This window comes from Lichenostomus cassidix, chromosome Z (assembly GCF_008360975.1).
Source record: "Lichenostomus cassidix isolate B80296 chromosome Z, HeHo_3.0, whole genome shotgun sequence".
Classification (NCBI taxonomy): domain Eukaryota; kingdom Metazoa; phylum Chordata; class Aves; order Passeriformes; family Meliphagidae; genus Lichenostomus; species Lichenostomus cassidix.
Window position 1 is genome coordinate 30,315,212 of NC_139511.1, and position 22,901 is coordinate 30,338,112.

Here is a 22,901-nt window from a genome sequence, read left to right on the forward strand (position 1 = left end):
ATTTAAAGCTCTATGGAACAAAGCATTTCAGACTAAAACCAATTTCTTACAAGGCAATGCACAATGCAAACATTTTTCTGGTCCTGTTTCAGCCATAAATGCATGTTCTTGCATATGCTATAGAGATTCTGAAGATTTGGTGCTCGTCTCGCTGGCCAGCCACATTCAGAAACCTGAAATGAGAGAGACAAGAGACAGCAGATGTGAGAAACAGTATTATACAGTAACATACACACAGCTTAGGTTATGCAAATGTCTAAGAGGCAATTTTACACTTTAATGCCATCTTCATGTGGAAATTAAGGCAAGATGCTCAAGAAAAGTAGTCTTACACAGTGTAAACACCACTTTTTTAGGATGAAGTGCAATAAAACTTCAGTCCTGTCTACACATCTCCTGCATTAGAATCATCAACAACTCAGATTACTATCTGGAATATTCTTACAGCAAGGAACAAAGTAAAACAGCCTTCAATTTAATTTTGTGCACATATACTTCAGCAAAAAATCCAAAATCAAAAACCAAACAACAAAAAACCCAACAGCAGAAAGACTCGTCTTCTTTTAATATCTGTCATTTCTTCAAAGAGCTTGAATGGCTCAGTAATATTCCTTTTATAATTAGAGCTTCAAAACACTAACAAAAAAAAAAAAAAAATCAGCTTCACCACCAAGAGTCTATATCCTTAAAATCAAGTGTCCAGTAAGGAGGTAATACATGAAACTTGATTCTTGGGGCACTTGGAACACCTAAAGAACACATGTGTTCAGGACCAAAGACGCATGTTACAAATGAAGCTTTTTCTATTTGTTTTTATTCCCAACTGCAATTGCCAGATATTGAAGACCAAGTTTTCCTATCAGCAATAAGTCTTCCTATATAGATAAAGAGTTCAGAGGTTACTCTGAGATGAATTACCTGAACTGATTATCACAAAAATTTGTGTTTGTGCCAAGCACAGGAAAAAAGGCTGAAATAAACAGTCTGACAAGATGTCCTACAACTTTACATTGTACTCTACTATTTTAATCAAAAAATGAAGCCATTTAAGAAAGCGCCACTTTGCAAGAGACTTAAATTACACATTCCTTTTGTTAGTGAAAGCTCATGTAAAGGCACCAGTAAAAAAAGAAAAGCTAATGCAAAAAGTCCTTTATATTCCTGTTCACCACAGGATTCCATGAGGGCTTCGGTACATCTCAAATATTGCAATAGTAGCATGTGCCAATTTCAGCTGGAGTAATTTTCTTCATAGTAACTAAATGAGGCTGTGTCTTGTATTTGCGAGGGAAACAGTGCTGATAACACAGGGATTTTTTTTTTATTTGGTGAGCAGGGCTTACACAGAGCCAAGATCTTTTCTGCCTCTCACATCACATCACCAGCCAGCAGACTTGGGACGCACAAGAAGTTGGGAGGAAGTACAGCCAGGACAACTGACTCCAGCTGACTAAAGGAGTATTCCATACCACAGGATATCATGCTTAACTCAAAGCTGGGGCAAAAAGAACAGAAGGCAAAACATTCAGAGTGATGGCATTTGTCTTCCCAACCAATCATTATGCACAATGGACCCCTGCATTCCTGGAGATGGCTGTACACCTGCCTGCCCACGGGAAAAGGTGAATGAATTCTTTGTTTTGCTTTGTTTGCATATGAAGTTTTTGCTTTACCCATTAAACTGCCTTTATTTCAATACACGAGTTCTCACTTTTACCTTCTGATTCTCTCACCAGTCCTACCAGGGAGGAATAAGCAAGCAGCCGTGGAGGGCTTGGTTGCTGGCTGGAATTAAATCACAACACTGCAAAAGAATCATACTGAAGCACTGCAGCTTCAGACCAGACCACAGCCTAGAAAAATATGTGTATTCAAGAAAAGCAAAATGTACTGACTTTTTTCCTTTTTATTTATTCAAACACTAGTTTTCTTACAAGATGTAATAAAAACAATATTACTTTCTGTTTCTTTGGCTGTGTTTTAAGCTCAAAGTGTCCTGATAATTAGGAGAATGATGGATCATGCATAAAGTCATAGAGGAACCTATTCCAAGGAGGACTTAAAACAGAGACTACTTCAAAACTACCATTAATTTTAACCAAGATTAAAGAAATACGTCGAAGTTCCATACAGATAGCAAAGAACAAGAAATCAATAATATGTAATTCCTTAAAATCTTCTGAGCAAAGTGTCAGAATTAAGAATTTTAGAAGCTGTTCTCCTCTAAGTTTAAGGCTTGTGATAATAACCTCTTGCAGGCACTAAGGAAACACTAAGCTTCTTTAGGTTCCTACATGGCTGCTCACACTCAGCACTGAACAATGAAGTTAGTTAGTATTGCTGGACATCTCAATTTCAAGAATAGGCAGGTAAAAGTTCCCAAATACAATTAAAGAGTTTGTTTCCAAGTAAAATCTCTGCCTTCCTAAATACTCCTAGGCAATAAATATAAAGTTTCCACAAGTTATGACTTACTATGACTTCACAAGATCCTATTACCATTCTTAATACCAACACATCAGAAATATCAGGTGTATAGACAACTCAGACTTGCATAACCAAAAAACCATCTCCAGGGTAAGCAAATTACCAGTCACAGAAATTCATTCCATAAACAGGGACTGATCACTTCGTTGAATGAGGAATAAATCAGTTCACTACATCAGTCTCAGTAAATTTTCCAGCAATCTGGTGCTAAAAAGAATTGCTGAACACTTTGCCTTGAGGAGCCTGCTACAAATAATCATGCAGGAGGTTTCCTGCATAATTAAGCTTTTTTACCTTTCATCTTGAATAGCCTCTGCCTGAACCTCATACTGAACCAGACACAGACTAAGAAGCTGACTGCATCCATCCAAAGAGGCAGTAATGATTTCTTTCAGATGTGACATGCTTTACCTTGTTTACAAGGAAACAAAAGGAAGTGATAGCACTAGAAAGAACACATTAAATACAGCTCAGCCAACTTAAGTTGGCCTTAAGTTAACTTTGAGAAGTGAAGCAATGTGAAGGATGGTTCAGCATAAGGCCCAAAAGGCCTTATTATTCTGTAACAAATAATGGTTCTAGACTCTCTTCTTGGCAGACAGTATTGTGTTGAAGGGACATGATCACTACAGACTGTTAAGATGAGGTCTCTGTGGCCAGTGCTGGACAACTCACAACACAGTAACAATCTCTACTGCTGAGCCTCTTACAGTACAGTTGAGGTTTATTTAAGAGCAGACTCTGAAGTCCAGTATCTCAGAACCTAACAAGATGTCCTCAATACCTTGTTGCTGAATTAGGCAAATGCCTTCATACCAGCATCAGAGAAATTGCCAGAAACAGTAATGGAGGCTCAGCTAAGCTACAACAATACTGAAGACAGTGGCAACAATGTGTCAGCTATGGCTGAGTCATATGGTAGTCAAATGGTATGCATTGGGACAAGGAGACACTCCAGTGGACAGGTTATACAAATCAGTCACTATGTCCTTGAGAGAGGAAAATGGTAGAATACAGCAGAGATTGAAATTTTTGTAACATCTGAATTACTTTAAGTATTCTCCACTTAAATTTGGAACACATAAGGTACATGGGCATGTTTTCAAAGATATTGCTATCCTAGAAAAAAACAGGCTTTAATCAGCAAGATTGAGGATTAGTCAGTTACCAGTTAGGTTTGAATTTAGCAAAGACAAGCAAGAAACAGGATACTCTGACCTTGTGTTTATACTTATTTTCTTGTCATCTTTTTGATTAACCTACTTTAACCTATTTTACAATAAAAAGCTGATGGTATAATGAAAATGTTGTGCTGCAAGGCCTTTTAGAGAAATACACAAAAACTATACACACCCTGTTATGGAATCTTGAAGGCCTGTATGTTCTTGGAGAGAGATTGTACACAGCATAATGGCCAGGATGTTTAGAGTCCAGACACAACCGCACATCTTCTATGTTATTTTTGATGGCAGATTCTACACCTTCAGCTGGAAAGGACATCACTGAAGACAGAACAAACAGCAAGTGAAAATTCTCATCTACTGAGAACAATGAGAAATTATGTTTAAGAAAGATACAGCTGTCATACCAGCAATTCTGGAAGTGATGTATGATATATCCAAGTCTCCTTTTGCATAACTGAAACAGAACACATTGGTGTTAATACTAGGAGATATATCCACTCAAGCCGCAAGTCTAAAAGTCAGACCTCTCAGGCTGCACTCACAACCATGAATAATGTTTCATTTCTTCCACCTAAAGCTCGTTACCTCACACTTCAAGTTTCAGAACAGACACTGTGTTTAAGCAGTTACTCATTTAAATCAGTTGCACCAAACCATCTGTGGGATTTTGTACAGATGCCTTTAATATTTAACTCACTCCTCTAGCCCCTGCTCTTACCGATAAAAATTCACTATAGGCTGTCAGTTTGAAAGCCTAATGAGGACACATTAACATTTTTAATGGAGAGTATCTCAATGCTTAAAAAAAAAGACTAGTTTAAATATCAAAGTTTAAATTATGTAACTCTGACATGTTACTATCTGACACAGATGGCCATGCTGCCCAACATCCAAATTCCATACAGACCGAGTGTTAAGAGCACTTTCCTGTCTGGCCATTCAGGAGGACTGTGGCAGTCAGACAGACCATCACCAGACTTGTCACTGCCAGGACTGAAGCCCCTTTGCAGCTGGTGAGCTGATGGGTGCCCTGCTTGACTCTCTACACACACCGCACTCACACAGTCCGACCAGGTTTCCTTACCAGTCAGACCCCATACCAGACTCTTCCCATAGCAGAGTCTCAGATCTCTGGTTGCTTTAAGTGATTTAATCCTGGTGCAGCAACAGATTAACAGCTGGAGCTGCTGCCTCCCAGGAGCGACTCTGAACAAAAGAAACCACAGGCTTTTATACCCTCACAGTCTCTGGGCGCCCAAGTCCGGAGTCTTCCTGCTGAGTCCTCAGCTCCTGCTGTCTCTTCAGTGTGCAGTCACCTGGCAGGGTCACACATCCCTGTGCTCTGTCACGCCAAGAGTTAGCAGTTCCTGACCTTTTGCCTCAGGCTCCCACCCAGAGCTTAACCAGCAGCTCCCACTGCAGCTGCACCCCAAGCTACCTGCCCGTAACACAGAGGGTACCTCAATATCCTTCCTCATTTAAATCATTCTTCCAAAATATCACTTCCAAAACTCACATAGCGAGCAAGGCATTAATCATTACTCATCTCTCTCTCATACAACTGTGCATAGTTTAAAAGACCAGCCTTTTCAAGAAATAATCTCCCAGTGATAATTTTTTAAATGCATTTAGGCCTATTCCCCGCACCTAATCATCCACATTATGTCGATTATTCACCAATTTAAGATCACTATTATTTTTTTGTTTCTAGGGTATCTGCTTGTAGCAGAATGAAAAAGTAAGAGAAAAAAACTGAAGAGACACAGTGCAGGCTAACAGCCTTGAATATAACTACATAGGTATGCGCTCCTGGATTGATAAAGTAAGAACAAATACACCTACAGAATTTGATTTAGACATCCCTGACTTAAGTATCTCAGTAGCCTATTAACTCCAGAATATCAGAATGTCATCAAAAACTATGATGCATCTTTAATGAATTCAGAGGCACTAACAAAATTCTTACATCCCAAAAAAGTTTCAAGACACTACTTAGAAAAACAGACCTAGGATACTGCACTCAAATTTTGAAACCAAGGAAGAACATTAAGTTTTGATTCTTTACTGCTTGCTAGTAATCATGGAGGTTAGAGAGATTGATTAAAAGATTATTGAATATACAAGGACAGTGAGGAGGATTTTAGATTAGGGAAAAAAAATCTTCAGAATGCAAGGCCATTAAATAGTATATATACAGAATGGCATAATCAGTGTACTAGCAATTATAGTGATTTACTGTCTCAAACTGAAACCACAAGGAAGTTTGAATCTCACTAGACAAAGCATTAAAAAAAAAAACCAAAAAACAAAAAACCCTTAGCCTTGAGAAACCTTGCATAAGGAGACACAAAAATGGCCACGATTTCTAAATTTTTTGCCCTTTTGGAAGGACATACTTCATGTAAGCTCAGGTGGTACTACAGTTGCAGTCAAACCAATTAAGGCAGAAATTTACATTCATAACTAATAATTATTGCTTACTAAAATTTGTGATGATTGTAGTCCTTTACAAAATTGAGAAGCGTCAAATGTTTTTTGTTGCTTACATCCAACAGCTTCAAGCAAGAAAACGTGTAATCATTCTAATATCAATTTTTTTTTTGTATCAAAATAGAGGACCACCTAATATACAGCTTTGGAACACAGGACAATTACCCCTTCAATGCTGTAACATAGAGGTTAAGCAGCAACTTGTAACATTGGCACAGAGCTAGCAAAAGCAAAAAACCAACAGTACCCACACCCATTCCCATGGGAAGACTCAGATACTGACTTCTAGCAACACCACTCAATTCAGCTTTGGTTTTTACACTTGTCTAAATTAAAAAGCAACATTAGGAGCATGGACCTCACCATACACACATTGATGTAAGGGTGCAGTTTAGTATGTCAACAGAGCACAACACAGCCAACTCAAGCTTTCTATTTTGCAGGAAAAATCTCAAGTACGTGACTGTTACACTGAAAAAACTTGAGAATGTTTGCACAGTCTTAATTAAAATGAATCTTCTTAACTGCAAAATCAACACAAGTCTCCCAAACACGCCACTATGTCCTTGAATTCATTGAACTTGATTCTGAAGATTTCACAGCTCTTTTAGTACTAAGACCTGAACAGAAGGTACTCTGTTTTCAGCAGAGTGTTTTACATCAGAATGGTAACTGAGATTTCTTTAAATAAGAAGGTGAAAAAAATACGTATTCTTCACATTGGTAAGCATTCCTATCCATTTCAAGATAAAACTAACTAAAAATCACCAATAAGGTCTAGGGTCTTTTCTTTCATATCCTTAGCAGCAGAAATTTTATTTACATAGCAGTTTTGCTGGCAGGTGATGAGAGAAGAAAAGCATGCAAACATAGACACAAATAGAGGGCTTCAAGCCTGAAAAAGTATGACATGACACCAACATTTAGTCACTTTACCGATGATACCAGGCTATTTCAAAGCTGGGACTACTTCATAGTGAGACTGGACTACACTAGTCTAGTCTCTGTATGGAAGTATGGAGTTATGTCCTTGCAGTATCTAATGGGTGCCTACAAGAAAGCTGAAGAGGAACTTTTTACAAGAGCATGTAATGGTAAGATACGTGTGAATGGCTTTAAACTGAAAGAGGGCAGATTTATATGAGTCTGGTTCAATTGAAGGTGTCCCTGCCCATCGCTCAGAGGTTAGAACCAGAAGCTGCTCCCAATCCAAACCACTGTATGGTTCCATGAAATGTAGCAAATGAGATGAATTCTCATTTTGCAGAAAAATATCAAAACAAAAATAAGAAGTTTTAACTACATGTTAAAAACTTGTCACTATGTAATGGTTGGCATTACCATTCTTGCCAGAGAGCAGCTGCACCTAAAGACCGTAAGTAATATTGAACAACAGATCACTCCAGCAAAATAAAAAACAATGACACTAAAATTAGCAACTAAATTCACAAAGTAAACTAGTTAACATACAGAACAAAATTCTACAACAGTGCATAGTTACCTTGCGTTTACTAACAACTGAAGACGAGAAAAAACACAGAAAGACTAACCAGCACGGCTACAATGTGAGCATATAAACCATTACCTTAAGTTAAATACTGCCCTAACAGTTAGCAATCTTCCTCCAGACTTCTCTACGTTTACAAAATTAGGAAAAAAAATCTATTCTTTAGATTTTGTTTATTTTTTAATAGACAGGAAGAAAAACAGCACTAAAATTTACATCAATATGTTCCCACTTGGTTTTGCTTCATAAAACTGAATTAATTATTCAACTACCTAGCAAAACGCAAAGATCCATGAAATAAAATATTAATTCAGCACTAAACAAGACACAAAATTACCTTAAAATCACAGAAAGCAAGTCTAAAAGGCACCAAATTGTTCCTAGATGACTATACTATAATCTCTTCAGCAAAAGAAATTGTTCTTATAAAACCAAAGGAGGACTGACAAGTTTTGCCTGCTGCATTCAATATCAGTGAAGATCAGACACTTAACACATTTAGCTATGTTTTTTGGCAGGGCATTTGTAACTTGAACGGAGGCAGGCCTCAATAAGAACAAAAACTGGCCAAGAAGCTCCACAAGTGTGAAACTGATGAGCTTAAAAGAGATATGCTGAGACTGCACAGCTGCAGGCTGAGCTTTCAGGCACACATGGGCACATCTGCTGGATCCAAGTTCTGTCTGTGCAGATGGTGCCCCTTCACAAAGCAGTGCATATCTTCTCCATCTCCACCGTGGTACTTGCTTTTAAGCCAGTTTGTAACAAGAGGGCTGAACCTCTGTTGCTCTATGCTCTCTCTCATATAACTATAAGCTGCTGTATCTGCATGACCTGAATCTGCAACAGAGGTAATGACACCTGCAACTGAGGTGGCCTGGAAGACAATGAAGATGGCCCTCTTCACTCTCCTGTTCCTAGCAGCCTGTAATGCATGTTTCAGTTTTCAAATTTTATTTATTAGGACTAACAAGAGACCACAATCAGAATCAAGCTAAAGACAGAAAAGAAAAAAAATTACCTTTTTTGTCACAACTACAAAAAACTTACATCTTACACTGCAGTTTGGATTCAGTGAGAGAGAATTCTGTCTACAGATAAAGGAAGTAACTCCATAATTCAGAAAAGCAATAATAAGTAGGAAGGAGAGCGCCTACCAAATGAAATGATAGACTCCAACATGAAAAATGTTTAAGTGGGATGAGGAAAATGCATGACAAAGAAGAGACATTTCAATTTTTCCGCAATGTCTGCTTCTCATGTTGGTTGAAGAGTTTTGGAAAGGCAGTCAAGGATGCAACAGTAGAAAAGGTATTCTCATATCACGGATCGTATCAGCTGTATCCACAACACAAGTTTGTGAAGGCAGAAAACAAACATGACAGAAACAGACATGCCCTACAGTAGATGCAAACAAAGAATTAACAATTCAGCTTGATCAAAACACAGTTTAAGAATGCACAAGCCCAGTGGTGGAACTTTCAGCAGCACACCGAATGTTAAAGGCTAACAGTGTTAAACACTAAAGGACCTGAGCCTACCTAGGTCCTACAAAACAGTAAGTATTGGTCATGTTCATTCATGTTTCGCCATTTCACTGAACTGTTAAATACAGTAAGGATTCAAAATAAAAGACAATACAAGGAATGAAAACTACACAACTCAGGGCTATTTAATAATATTGGCAAATTACAAATGGAGAGAGTTTCTCTTTCAGTCACTTGAAAATAAGTGTTGAAGTAACTGATTCTCAATGGCAGAATTACTGGTTTCCCTTTTTTCTCCATTCCTCAGCAAAATTACTGAATTCACTGAGAACACAAGAAAACAAAACCACAATTGTATGGAGACAGAGGGCGCTCCACAAAAACAAGATTTGGTTATGACAGAGTGGAACTTAGAAGTTTGACAGGTTCATATGTTATGTCAAAGGTGGTGTTCAAGAGACACCTAAACATAAACCCTTATTCCACCAACCGACTCCAAAACATCTGAGAGGGACTGATCTCTTCATAAGATTCAATCTTGGGACATAGGATACACTGACAGAGGATACAATCCTCTGTCAATCCACCACAGTCCATGCAAATGTGTATCCCTCATTAGCCTGAAAAGATCTGGCTAATTGATCTTATTTGGATATGACAATATAACCACCCATTAAAAGCTACAAACCAGTATGAGGTCAAACAATTACATTTTCAACATAGTAAACATCCACATGTGACTTTCTGCATTCCAAACAAACAAGAGGTAAAAGTAGTGGTTTTCCATTGACTAATATTTAGTAAGTTCCACAAGCCATGCACTAAGCTGTTGTGGTCAGCCACAGAACACTAACTAGCAATTGAGAAGAGGCATACTAAGTCTCAACAATTAAGACAGATGCAAGACTTATTTTGGGCAGTCACTTTAATCTAAACAAACAATTGCAGAGAAGAGCATGAGAACTGAACAGAATCTTTTCAGACAGCAAGTACTCACTGTCCAGTACTTCAGGAGTTGCTAGATGAGCTCTGCAGATGTGGTTGGATGTACAGTTACTGTTTTATTCCTTGCCCACTACACTTACTATGGAAGCAAAGGAAATCACACAAAGCAAAAAGTAACACACATCTGTAAGGTAAGAGAAATAAAAATAAGGTGTGGACACAGCACAAGCCTTTCCATATTAAAAAGACAGTTTTAGACAGTCCTAATCGACTGCTAGGAAGGGGGAAATGGCACAAGATCGAATTAAAAAAATGCAACTGAATTTCCAGTAGCCTTTAAGGAAGAAACCCCTTGCAAGAGCAGGAAGAGAAAACTGCTTCAAACACAACGAAGTGCTGGAGATATACCGAGAATATCATGTGAATCCAGGAGAAGAAGAAAGTGAAGTGTAGGAGTACTTCAGATGCATGTAGCATACAATAAAAATACAGTGAGATCTAATACACAGCCATGGGAAAGTAGGACTTGTAACTTGGTCAAAACTGCTTTGCATCATGCAATAGCTTGTTCCCCTTGTACACCTCCCTGTCCTTTGTCCATGTGGTTTCCCCAGGGAGAAAATTGATGCTGCTGTCCCAGTTACTTTCTACAGAAAGCTTAAGGACAAACCAAAGCTGTGCAGCTTTTGCAACCTTTAAAAAAATAGAGGATCTGGCCTTTCTAAACCATATATAGGAAGTTTAAACAGACCAAGTGTAAGAGCAAACAGCTAAACACACACTTGAAGTGGCTACAGAGGTGCAGTATCTACAACTCTAACTTACCAGAATATTATAAACACTTTAGAGAAGTACTATGCCCAAGTTACACACAAATTCTGAAAAAAACTTATGCAGGAAGAAATAAGACTTCACAAGCTGTAACACAATACTCCAATTAAAGGGACACAAAGCCTACAGTGAGAAACAGCATTCAGTATTCTTTTGGAGGCTCTAGTTCAGACATGGTAGTCAGGAGTGACTTACCTGCTCTTATTAGAGCTAAGAAAACCCTTTAACTCTGCATAGAATTTTATCAGGAGCAAATAATGTATAAATTGTACAGACTGATTAATATTGATAAGAAGTATTAGAAACATTTCAAATGGGATTGACAACCTGATCAGAAAAAATAATGACACAAATCTGAAAACATACACATCTAAACTTGAGAGTATTCATCCATGTAATGCAGACAAACAGTGCAGATGCTCTCACACTGTCTCGAAGGCATAGGATTCCACCTGAAAACTAAACTGAAGAGCTTATTTCTCTGCAGTTTCCTCTTCCCCTCACATCCATTCCCTTGATTTGTACTTTTCACCACTCCATCTTATTAATTCCTCCCTTATTCATGAAGGTCCTACCTAATAACTCCATGCCGTTCCAGCCCCTATCTGCTCATCTCTCATAAGTTTTTAGTATTTAAATACAGCAGGGCAAGTAGTAGCTATGGACAGGCTTTTGCCACAACATTTTCAGTTCTAGTATACAGCTGCTGAAGTAATTTTAGTATTAATATCATTCATAAAATCTCAGGGATTAGCTACCAGCTATTACAGCTCAAACTTGGAAAAAATATGCTGAATTTACCATTTCTGGAGTAAACTCTTGAGTCTTCATTTAGAACTCTTACCAGCACAATTCTTAATTTTTTTTTTTTTTTACTCACTTGGCCACAGACTGGATAACTTTAGAAGATGTATCCTTAATATTAGTGAAAAATCGCTCTGTTCCACCCCTCAGAATATCAAAGAACCCTCCATAAGTCTGGTCACATTCCGCAACGGTCAGGCCTAGAGTAGTTGAATAAAAATAATTGTACTTTATTATGGAGCCCATTCCAGGATATGACTTAAAGTGTGTTTCCTATAAAGCTGGAAGTGAATGCACATAACAGGCTACATCTTGCTGTAAGGCTCACAGTTCTAAAGTTCTCCTTACTACGACCTATGGAAAAAATAGTACTTCCTGCAGTCACAAGGTACTCGTGATTTACTTAACATATTGTTTAATTTGCTGTCTGTGTTTATGAGAAAACAAAGTAAAAAAATCTCAAAGTAAGGCATATGTTTCATATTGTCAATACAGCAAAACATTGCCTTTCTTTAGTATCAGTTTCTTAAAGTGCAGCTTATCACTGGCAGATCTGCTTAATCATTTCCAGTAGACAGATTTTAATGCAGGGCTTCAAAAGTCGTTGGCACAGTTAAGGTTAAGTTTTAAGCACAACATCCCAGAAAGCACAACATCACAGCGCAGTATCAATATTAACATGATTGTATACAACAAACAGTAGGCATTCTTGCACAAAACAGATAACCAGACAGACTTGATTATAATTGCATTAGGAAGCTGGATTTTTCCACAGAAATTGGTACACACATAATATTAGTGCAATAAATGTTATCCAATTTTAACACTTCCCCATGACAATAAATACCCCTTGTCTCATTGACAGTTCATCATAATTAATATCAAGCAAGAAATACCAAGCTGGAAGGAAAACTGAACATAATATGAAATAGTCCCTTGGTATCTTCTACATTAATTGAAGCACTTGATATTCACATATAATAGTTAACATGGGTGCAGGAATAATAGTAAAAAACTAGATCCAAGTAGCCTATCAAGCTTCCTATTTTCTTTACTATATTAAGTTTTCTCAACTGAATGTATTCTGGAATATCCATTTCTACAGTATACGTATGTCAGCTTTTAACTGTGTCATTTTGGAGACACATTTTGGTTGATTCCATTTAACTCTGCTAGTCCAACCTCTTAGTTTTCCCAGATGGAACCCCAACTCCTCCTCCTCACCACTGATGTCCTATGGTGCAACCATCTCCAGAAGTCTGGCCTGTGCAACGCTCCCATAATTAGCTAGGCTCAAGGCAATACCAGCTATAGCTGCTTCTGAAAGTGCTGACTGGATAGTCACTAGACTGATTTTAGAGTGCTGCCTTTTTCCTTTGAGGCTGTCAGACAAGGAACTTTTGGACGTGAAAAACTAAATAGCTTTTGACTATGACCACTGTCAGAGGCACTTCAAAAGATCATGGGGAGGGTCAAAAGTCTTTTGGGCAGGAGAGAAAAGGAGAAAGAGGTGGACCCAGATGTTTATGGACATATTTCTTCCTCATACAGGCTTTTTGCAGTCTAAAATAAACACATGTGAGGTCAGCAGCTTCCAACCATTATGCAACATTACTTATGGTCCACAGCCAAAACCCATACAATTACTTCTGCATTTCTTTATTAAGCTCTCTTATCTGTCACTCATGAAGCCCATTTTAGCACAGTGATACCAACATGCCAGAAATGGCTGCTATCTTTTTACGCTGTAACACATCTGATGTTAAATAGTTCCTCTTAAAAAGCAAAGGCAACTCTCACTTTTTTACCTCAGAGACCCAGTGTTGAACAAAAACTCAGGATATGTCCAGACTTCAGTACCTTCTGCCACAAGGTAATGTTTCAATTAAAATACAGCAGCCCAAGATTTTTAACAGTTTAAATTCAGAGGCCACTTAAATGCTGCTCTTTAGACAATGCACTTGCAAATATTGCTGCCTCATTGAATCAAATTTTGGGGTTTAAAATAAGCTGTTTTCACCTGTTTCTCATAACCTGAAGACTCTTCCTCTACAGCTCTTATTTTTTAGAACATTATTGCTTCTCATATCCACACTTTCATCAAGTTTTAGTTCACTTATGCCAACACTCCTGCCTCTACAGGTCAATAGCGCACTTTAAATAATTTTCCATAGGAAACATAATTTTCATCTTGCACAGCAATGAACTTGAGAAATTCGTATTTGCATGTACCAACATAAAATCATACCTTGCAAAAAAAAAATACAAGGTTAGAAGCAATGATGTAAATGCCAAATAGCCAGTACTAGTGTAAAATAGCTAAAACCCCCAAATGACTTATTTTCCCCATAGAAGATATGCCATTGTCTTTACACTAAAATGACATCTCTTTTTGAACATACCTGCATTGTACAAATTGTTGAGCTGCCCTGCAGGCTTGGAGCTCTGTGAAACAGAGGTCACAGATGTCCGAGGCTGAGCATTGTTTCCATAGCCTCCATTTTGTTCCAGGAGCTGAGGAGAATAATACTCATGATGAGTATTTTCTTGCTAATTCAGCCATCTTGCTATGCTTGGCAAATTACTGCTACGTGGAGAGAACAAGCAAACTGAACCCCAGGACAAAGCCAGGAAGTCAAGATACACTAATTGACTTACCTGCAGTGTTGTGCAAATTAAGCATTAAACTGGAGATGCGTAACAGGGTTTTCAGTTAGTGCAAGCAGAGCCTTCATGTACAAAATTCTTTTGTGCAAGGTAATTGTAATAAAATACAGCATGTCAAACAGACTGCTAGCATACTAAAGAATAAATGAAGAGGATGAAAAGATTTTCAAAAAGCAGTATGAAATACTGAACTTCTTTTAACGTCTCTGGGCTTTAAAAAGCATATTTTCAAAGATCCTACAAGTGATACTGATCAATTCAATTGAACTTGAAAATAAATTAGTGCAAAATTTTCAAAATACTAAGGAACAGGAGACCTGCTCTGAAATCTGTTACTAAATGCACACACACTGCAGAGGACAGAAAGGAAGCCTAATCAATAATACTCCCTATGAGACTTTTTTACCTCTGTGATGGGGGATTTAGGATTGACATTCCTAGCTGCTGCAATCTCCTGCAGTTGGTTCACAACTTCAGTGATTGATAGCCTCTCCTCTGGGTTCACCTTCAAAGTAGAGCCTAGAAAAGGAGATTCAGGCAATGTAACAAACCCTCCAAAGCTTTTCTCCCAGCTGATAATTTCTTCAATACATTCCAATGCTATAAGCAAACATATGAACAGAATGGAGAAACTGCTAAATCAGTATCTAAATATAATTTTCATAATAGTATCAATGAGAAAAAAACCACTATTTAGGGTCAACAATATTTCAAAGAACATACTTTATGATCAGTTAATAAAGAACATCAGCAGTAACTATGTCTAATTCTGTTGGAATTGGATACATTTCTGGAACAGTAATTAACATTTCCAGTAATCTAATTGAAACCTAAAGAAAATAGAATTTAACCAATTTCAAAGAAACCAAATCAAAACACTAGTTGTTCCTATGGACTAATTCACATACTAAGCAAGACAGGTAACAGAAATAAAAAAGCAACTTTTTTTTTTACAATAGATTATTAATAAAATAAGTTGCTGCAGTTTACCTTTTTTACCATCACACGTCAGTAACATTCAACATTCAACCAGTAAAACAACCATCAATAACAACACGTATCCATATAGATAGCAAATTAAATAGCATGTAAACTTACGAATGAGATCATGAAACACAGAATAGCGGGTGTCATTTTGTGGGATGACATATTTCCCATTGACTATGCGAAGTTTAGCTCCATCTTCAAATGGGTGTTGCCTAAAGCACAGCAAGTACAGGATACAGCCCAGAGCCTACACAGATAAACAGAAACACAGCATAGAATCATGGGGTCATTGAAGCTGGTAAAGACATTAACAATCCTCAAGCTCAAATGTTAATTCAGCACTGCCAAGCCCACCACTAAACCACATCCCTCAGTATCATATCTTTTAAATACCTCCAGGGATGGTGACTCAACCACTGCCCTGGACAGTCTCTTCCAATGTCCAATAACCCTTTCAGTGAAGAAATCTTTTCTAATATCTAATCTTTCATCTGTGCTGCTGTTCTAAGACAGACATTACTTCCTTTGTTCGTAAGCTCACACAGTGACAAGCACACAGACTCATGGGTGTTAATCACTCTACCTGCTTTCTTTGGAAAATTGCTTTGTTTATCCTAACCACAAACTAACAATCATTTATGCTTCCAGAGACAGGGCCATATTCTACTGTCAAATACTTTGCATATTTTTATTGAACACAAAGCATAAAGGAAAAAATATGGAACAACATGTTCCAAATCAGGCATGGTAAATGAAATAGATGTTCAAGACACAAAAGGAGATAATCATCATGCTAATGCTAATATACAGAGTTATTTTAAACAAAAAAATTAACTGCAATTGCCCTTTTGAGTGAGGCTTTTAGTAAACACATTTCTAGTTCTGTGGTTAACTGGATGTAATCCTGACTCAGACTGACAGTATTTCATGCACATGAAGTGACCAAGTGGTCAGAAAAATGTGTTTTATTTGGTGTTTCTTTGAATGCCACAAGAACATCACCAATAGCTGTAGAAGCTGAACAAGAGTTTCCACAATATCTTGTACCTAATTTCATAAACTTAGAGTTCCAAGATTCCATATAAAAACTTTTAAAGCAACTGCATTATATTTTCTAAATTTGTCTTTTGACACACTGCCCATACAGGTAAGAACTAAACAGCCTGACACCTGCCTCTCTAAAAAGCATCCCATAAACTAAGTCCCTGAGTACTACACTGTTGGAGAGTATCTGAGTACTGCAATATTATGCAACTGGAAAAGGCACAACTGAGGATTTAATTTTTACCTTTAATTCTCGTTACAGATTTTTTAGTGAACAGCATATCACCCTTTCTACATAAAGCATGAGTGATCTCGGCATTGTTCTCATCCTTGCTATCTGTCAGTATTTTAACTACATGCCATACCTTGACATAACCACTCTGAACTCAGGAACAGTCCCAGGATTATCTGCGTGGCAGAGCATGAAACACAAGAATTTGAATCTAAGGACTCTAAGTATTCTAGATTTATGACTGCATGCTCCATACTGAATGTCAGCAAAGTTCAGCATCACCTCTCAAATGGAAGTCAAGCTTGATCTGGGAGAGAACCTTGAACTGTAGCTCTCTTTCTTTTAACATTTAGATACAGAATCCATAATGTTTATTTTTATACAATACAGCATCCTAAATTTATTTCAGTGCATTAGCTACTTAATAAACCAACTATCATGAAGCCGGCAAAATCAGTTTCACTATGACATGAGCAACTATGATGCAGCAAGAAAAAAAAAAAAAACTTCTTACCCAAATGTCCTGCTTTTCACCAATCGGAAAATTTGAATACAAGTCTATCATTTCTGGTGTCCTGTACATTGGTGTTGTATTCCGTGTGATCTGGAGAAGACAGAATTTATTGAAACAATCTTGAACAATGAGATTTAATAACATTCAACAAAGGAAACAGCTCTCCACGTAGAATGGATAGTACTCTCATTTTAAAAATTAATTTCAGAAACACTTGTCAAGGAAAAAGCAATCAGTTGAATCCTACAATAGTCAACAGCTTTGACATAAGGTCAGATGAAGACAGTATCAGTCAAATAACATTGTGATAGTCAAGAGTCCTCCCAAACAGCAAAGCACAAAGTGACTGTTCTATATGAGGTAAAAATGGATAAGAACGCCAATACCAAAATTCAACAATAAGCCAATAATTCACACTCCAGTGTGTCATTCTCACTTTTTCAGCACACTTAATGACAGTGCAGATACATCCAAAGAGAAATCCTGGTCATAAGGATCTCTGAAGTGACCTTTTCTAACATCTTTTTACATAGACTATACAAGACAGGGGTACCGCATTATTATTTCACCAGAAACCAGTGGAGTGCTTTCCAAGAATGCCAGACTGCAAAACAGGGGAAGTTTACAAGAGACTTGTGATATCAAGAAGTTGCACATGTGAACTTAACATGAACAGGAGAATATGTATTTCTCCTGTGGATATACTGCATTAGATTTACCAGCATTACTCTCAACTCCAAACTGAATACAAATGCACTTTGCAAAAGCACGTTGCATGCTAGATGTGGCCACTGTAGTCCAAGGCACTGCAGTACTGCCCATTCCAATTTTGCTGAGCAGACTTGCCTCTCCTTTATCTATCATTCAACTGAGAAAAACAGATCAGAACATGGAAATCAGTCCGGCATGAGTAATTTCTGACTTCCTGTCAAGAGCACAATCAGAAGATCTAGTAATCACTTCTACTTTCACATCAGATTGCAGAATGGACACTGACCATACTGAAGCACTGTTTCTATATGTAACTACAGAACACCAGCTATGATTGAAACTGCTGTTAGCTTTTGACCTCTGGCCAAATCAAACTTTGTAAGTAACACTCTAACTGAAACAATCTTCAGTTGTCTTAGAAGTCTCATGAATTAATACCAGAATAATAGTAACAGTTAACTGAATCCACTGTTGATACTAAATTTTATCATATTAAAACTATCTCACCTCTTCTTCAACCAGTGCCCTCTTCTGTGCAGACCAGTTGTAGTCAGGGTAGTGAGCTATTGTTGTAGCACTACCAAAGTCACAAAGTTTTATCGTCCCCTGGTTACTAATAAGCAAGTTTTCCACCTTCAAAAAGATGTAGAATAATAAATTAAAGCTTTTTATTTGCCCTGTAGACTAACATGCATGCTTTTATACATCATCTTACTTGTGCATATATATATACGTTAATCACTTTAGCCCAAAATATTGTTTACAGGAAAGCAAAGTACTGTACTTTTGTAAGGTACCAACATAGCTAAGTTTTAAAAGGAAGCTCCAAACACACCATGAGCAGGAAACATTCAGGAGAGCAAGAAATTAAGCCCAAGGGGAATAAAAAATGTCATTAGAGCCTAAGAAAAGCCAGTTTTTCAGATCAGAACTTGCAGAAGCAGCGTCTTAGAATCCATATGTTTTCCGTGTATAAAACTGAACACTGTTAGCTTAACTGCTGTGGAGTGGAGGTTAGGACGGCTATAGACAGAAAACAGCAAGGTACTACCAGAGAAACAGGCTCCTAGGAGACACCCATAAAGAGGCAGCTGTGACCCTGTGCAGAGACAGAACACAGCTATTTGAGGACCATGTGCTGCCTGAAAAGTTCATGATCCCTGCCTTCTTCTACTTCATCAATTCCAGCCTTCCTGTATTGTTAATTGTGGAAGAAACTTAGGGAAAGAATAAAAGTATTGGGCAGATGTACTTAGAGCCATAATCACAAAAGGGCTGAAAAATATAATTGGCTCAAAACTTTGACAGTTTTCTATGCTGCTGACCTTAGCTTAGCCTGCTAAGAAGGGTAGCACAGTTAAATGGTCCCTATTTGGCTCTTGGCTGTAGTAAGGCCTCTGCCCCTTCCAGCACAGCAATCATTTAATCTTGCTTTGCAGCCCCTGCAACATGAGACCAACAAAACCAAATTCCTATCTTTTCCCATGTTTTATCTCTGTCAGGAACATACATTCCTTGAGAAGAAAAAGCAGTTATTGTACTACAGCACAACACTATGCAGCTGGCAATGAAACAAATCGTGTATTTATTTGTAAATAGGGTTTTTTTTGTTCAGAAAAGAGATGCACCTTTCTAACAGCTGGGGGCCAGGTTTATATTTATGGGCTACACTAATTAACATCAAATCCTTCATCAAGAGTGTTGAAAACACTTAACACATCTACTTCTAAAGAGTGGTCTTACTTTCCTTGCCCAAAGTAATTGAGTACATGCTTACTTAAGAAGGAACAAATGTTCCTACTTTTATATTCAAATGAAACCACATCAAGCTGTGTACAGACATATGTGAAATTCAGACATTGTTTCAGGAATAAGAATCGTCTCAATTTTTTTTGCTTATGAAAATTCAAATATATTTGTAGTACAGAAGAATTTCACTGATGATTAGCACTTCTTTATCTAAGGTATAATGAACATGTAAAGGTGAATCCCTGTCTTCAAAATGCAAAGTTCAGACTCCAGTAAGTCCTTTCAAATCTCCAAAGCTCCTAAGGGTGGAACACTTTCTACAGCATAACCTTATAGGCTTCATGTAAAGGCTAATAAAACAAAGAAAAAAGCCCTAAGAAACAAAATCTAACATGAATTATGCCTACCAAATTTTAAAATTCAAATTAAAAATAAGCCCTGAAGTGCAATGCAAGTTATCAGATCTAAAACAAGCATCTTACTACATAACAGCAATGTAATCCAGGTAATTCAACTTTCTTCTTCAAAGCTTTACCTCTTCTATTTAGACACCTGCTTACCCCAGAACTGCAATTCACAAGTTGTAAGTGGCTATTTCATCAAAACCAAAATACTTAATCAGCAAAACATGATATACTACTTTTCTGTCAGCTTGTTTCAGATAGAGTCCAAGCACTTTCTAACCACAAGCACAAGCAAAAGACGCTGTTTGAAGAGATGGAAGTATTTCAGTGATGGCATTCCCCAACACTCAGCAGCTGTTGCAAGGCGCTAGATCTAAGCACTATGCTCAAGAGTAATTTTTAACACTGATCCAGCCCAACAGGCTCCTTTGCTGTTTACAAGTTCAGCCTTTTTTTAAATATTGTAACACACCTTTAAGTCTCTATGGATAATAGGAGGCTTTTGCTTATGCATATGCTGCACTGCTCTGCAGGTCTGATAAAAGATCTTCAAAACTGTGTCACAAGAGATGGGTCCTTTGGATTCTACTTTCTTTAAGAACTCCACCAGCTGTCCTGCAGGAAATCAGAGAAATTCACATAAGCACACAGAGAACACTGCAAATTCTGAAATCTTGACACAAATAGACCATTGTCAGGAAAGATTAGTCTTGAGTTGCATTAAATAGATATTCTCAAAATGGCAAATCTACACTGACTGCAGTGACGAAAGAAAGAGCGCTCTAAGGAATTACTCCTACTCCTCCTTTCTCTGACTAGTCTCAAACAAAAAATACATAATGATTATCTCATATTTAAGACAAGGTTAAACTGTAGTCAGAAAACCATGATCTTTATCCTATAAAAGACAAAGTTGAACTCTAGCTCCACTGAACCATGCTATCTTCTACAGTCATTCAAAGCTCATAAGTTAACAAGCAACCTGTGCAAAACAGCTGCCAGAAGCAATGTGCACTTCTGGGAAAAGAAATAAAGTTTACCTTTACACAGCTCTGTAAGCAGCAGAAACTCTCCTTGTCCTGTGTCTGATTCTTCTTTTCCTATAGATGCTGCAGAGCAAAACTGGACAATGTTGGGATGACCTGAAAGTTTTTTCTGGAGATAACACGTTGAAGGAAGATGACTGCTAAATTCATTGATACTACTGCATCCAGTAGTTCATTTGAAATGTTAGCTTAAAATCACAGAAAGCATAAATGCTGCAAACAATACCCTAAGCAACACAGGGAAATCCATGCTTCAGCTGTAAAAAATCTGAGAAAGCAACCTAAGGTAAAGTAATAAAAAGTCAAAATAAAATATTAAAAAATCCTTGTGATTAAGTCTCTAAGGAAACTGGACTCAGTAACATGTCTAATTCTTTTTGCCTTTTAACAATGACTGCATGAGACTAGCATGAGTAGCAGAGACATCTAATTATCAACTGCTTCTCTAGATGGCTGATCAAAAAAGGGCTTTTGTCTCCTCACTTATCTTTCCTAAGTATTAAGGATGCCATACTTCAATTTTAAGTAATTGAAATTAAGTTCAAAACAACTGGAGGTCTAAAAGGGCAAGGAATTTATTTTCCCATCATTAGTAATAATTTTTCATGCTAAAACCTTCATGATGTTTCACTTCCAGTTCAAAAATTCAAGGTATTAGTTTTGAACTATGTGAAGTGGAGTACAGTGTAAGTGATCTCTGCTCCTGCCAGTGGAAGTAATGTTGCATTATGCCTGTCTGTGCATACACTGACACTCATGCATATGAGACAAACACAAACTATTTACAGGATGCATTCACCAAGTCTGAAGAGAAAAAGCAAAGGCATCTTAAATAGAACGAAACTATTTAAAAGGGGCAAGTTGGATGCAAATTCTTATTTGGACTTTTTTGCAGTCCTACGAATGTAGTCAAGAAACCTTTTGACTATATGGATGATACTTAGATCTTAAATAGAATTCCCTCACATACACTGGATTTATTGCTCTTTGCTCTTACTCTCAATGTGAATCTGATCCTACACATCTCCTCATAACCTTTTATTCAGAGCTCCAGGAATTAACAGCGTTTCACAGTTTTATCTCAAAAAGTTGGCAACAATTAACAATTGATCATGTTGTACACATGCTTTAAGGACTCCAAGCTGTGAAAAATATCCAAAGAGTATTGAACTCTTCACTTTTGGAAAGATAAAGTCAGACTAGATAGAAAATGTATAGTGCTATGGTATTCTGCTCTTGGAAGCGTATTTTAGTATATGGTGTTTAGGCTAAGATTTTGCCAAACTTATCAGCAATCATAAAAGGATGTGTTTGAGTAGCTTGAGTAGGTTTGCCTGCTAATTTAAAATGAAGCTGAGTACTCAGAGTGCAGCACAACAGCATACCACTTTTAATCACTGACTCTTGAAACAAACTGAGGGTTTAATAGGAGCCAGGCCGGGGAGAAAAATATCAAATTTACTAAAATTAAGGATTGAAAACACTCTGAGATTACATTATACCCTACTATCTGACAACCCTGAGGACAAAAAGGACAGCAAGGACATTGAGAAACATGTGCTTCGTGATTCTTATGCATGTAGTCTACTGAAATTTCTTCCTTAATATTCAGCATTACTTCTTAAAGCCAGATGCATTCAAAGCAGAAATTAACAAACATCAAGAGTAAAAGCAAAGACCAATAAATCCAGAGTATGTGAGGGAATTCTATTTAAGATCTAAGTATCATCCAAACAGTCAAAAGGTCTCTTGACTACATTCACAGGACTGCAAAAAAGCCCAAATAAGAATTTCAGTTCTTTCTAGAAGTAC

At 37.4% G+C, this 22,901-nt stretch overlaps 1 protein-coding gene across 2 annotated transcripts in view; it reads right to left on the reverse strand.

The window, feature by feature from the left end:
• GAK (cyclin G associated kinase) overlaps positions 1 to 22,901 on the reverse strand; it is a 62,813-nt gene that overhangs the window by 31,428 nt on the left and 8,484 nt on the right. For both annotated transcript variants that reach the window (XM_085043313.1, XM_085043312.1), the window contains exons 4-14: positions 21,084 to 21,198; positions 20,516 to 20,658; positions 18,398 to 18,523; positions 17,180 to 17,269; positions 15,501 to 15,636; positions 14,809 to 14,921; positions 14,138 to 14,249; positions 11,812 to 11,935; positions 4,076 to 4,125; positions 3,841 to 3,989; positions 51 to 173 (exon numbers count right to left, since the gene is read on the reverse strand). In XM_085043313.1, the coding sequence (XP_084899439.1) occupies positions 51 to 173; positions 3,841 to 3,989; positions 4,076 to 4,125; positions 11,812 to 11,935; positions 14,138 to 14,249; positions 14,809 to 14,921; positions 15,501 to 15,636; positions 17,180 to 17,269; positions 18,398 to 18,523; positions 20,516 to 20,658; positions 21,084 to 21,198 (1,281 nt within the window). The remainder of the gene's footprint in view (positions 1 to 50; positions 174 to 3,840; positions 3,990 to 4,075; positions 4,126 to 11,811; positions 11,936 to 14,137; positions 14,250 to 14,808; positions 14,922 to 15,500; positions 15,637 to 17,179; positions 17,270 to 18,397; positions 18,524 to 20,515; positions 20,659 to 21,083; positions 21,199 to 22,901) is intronic.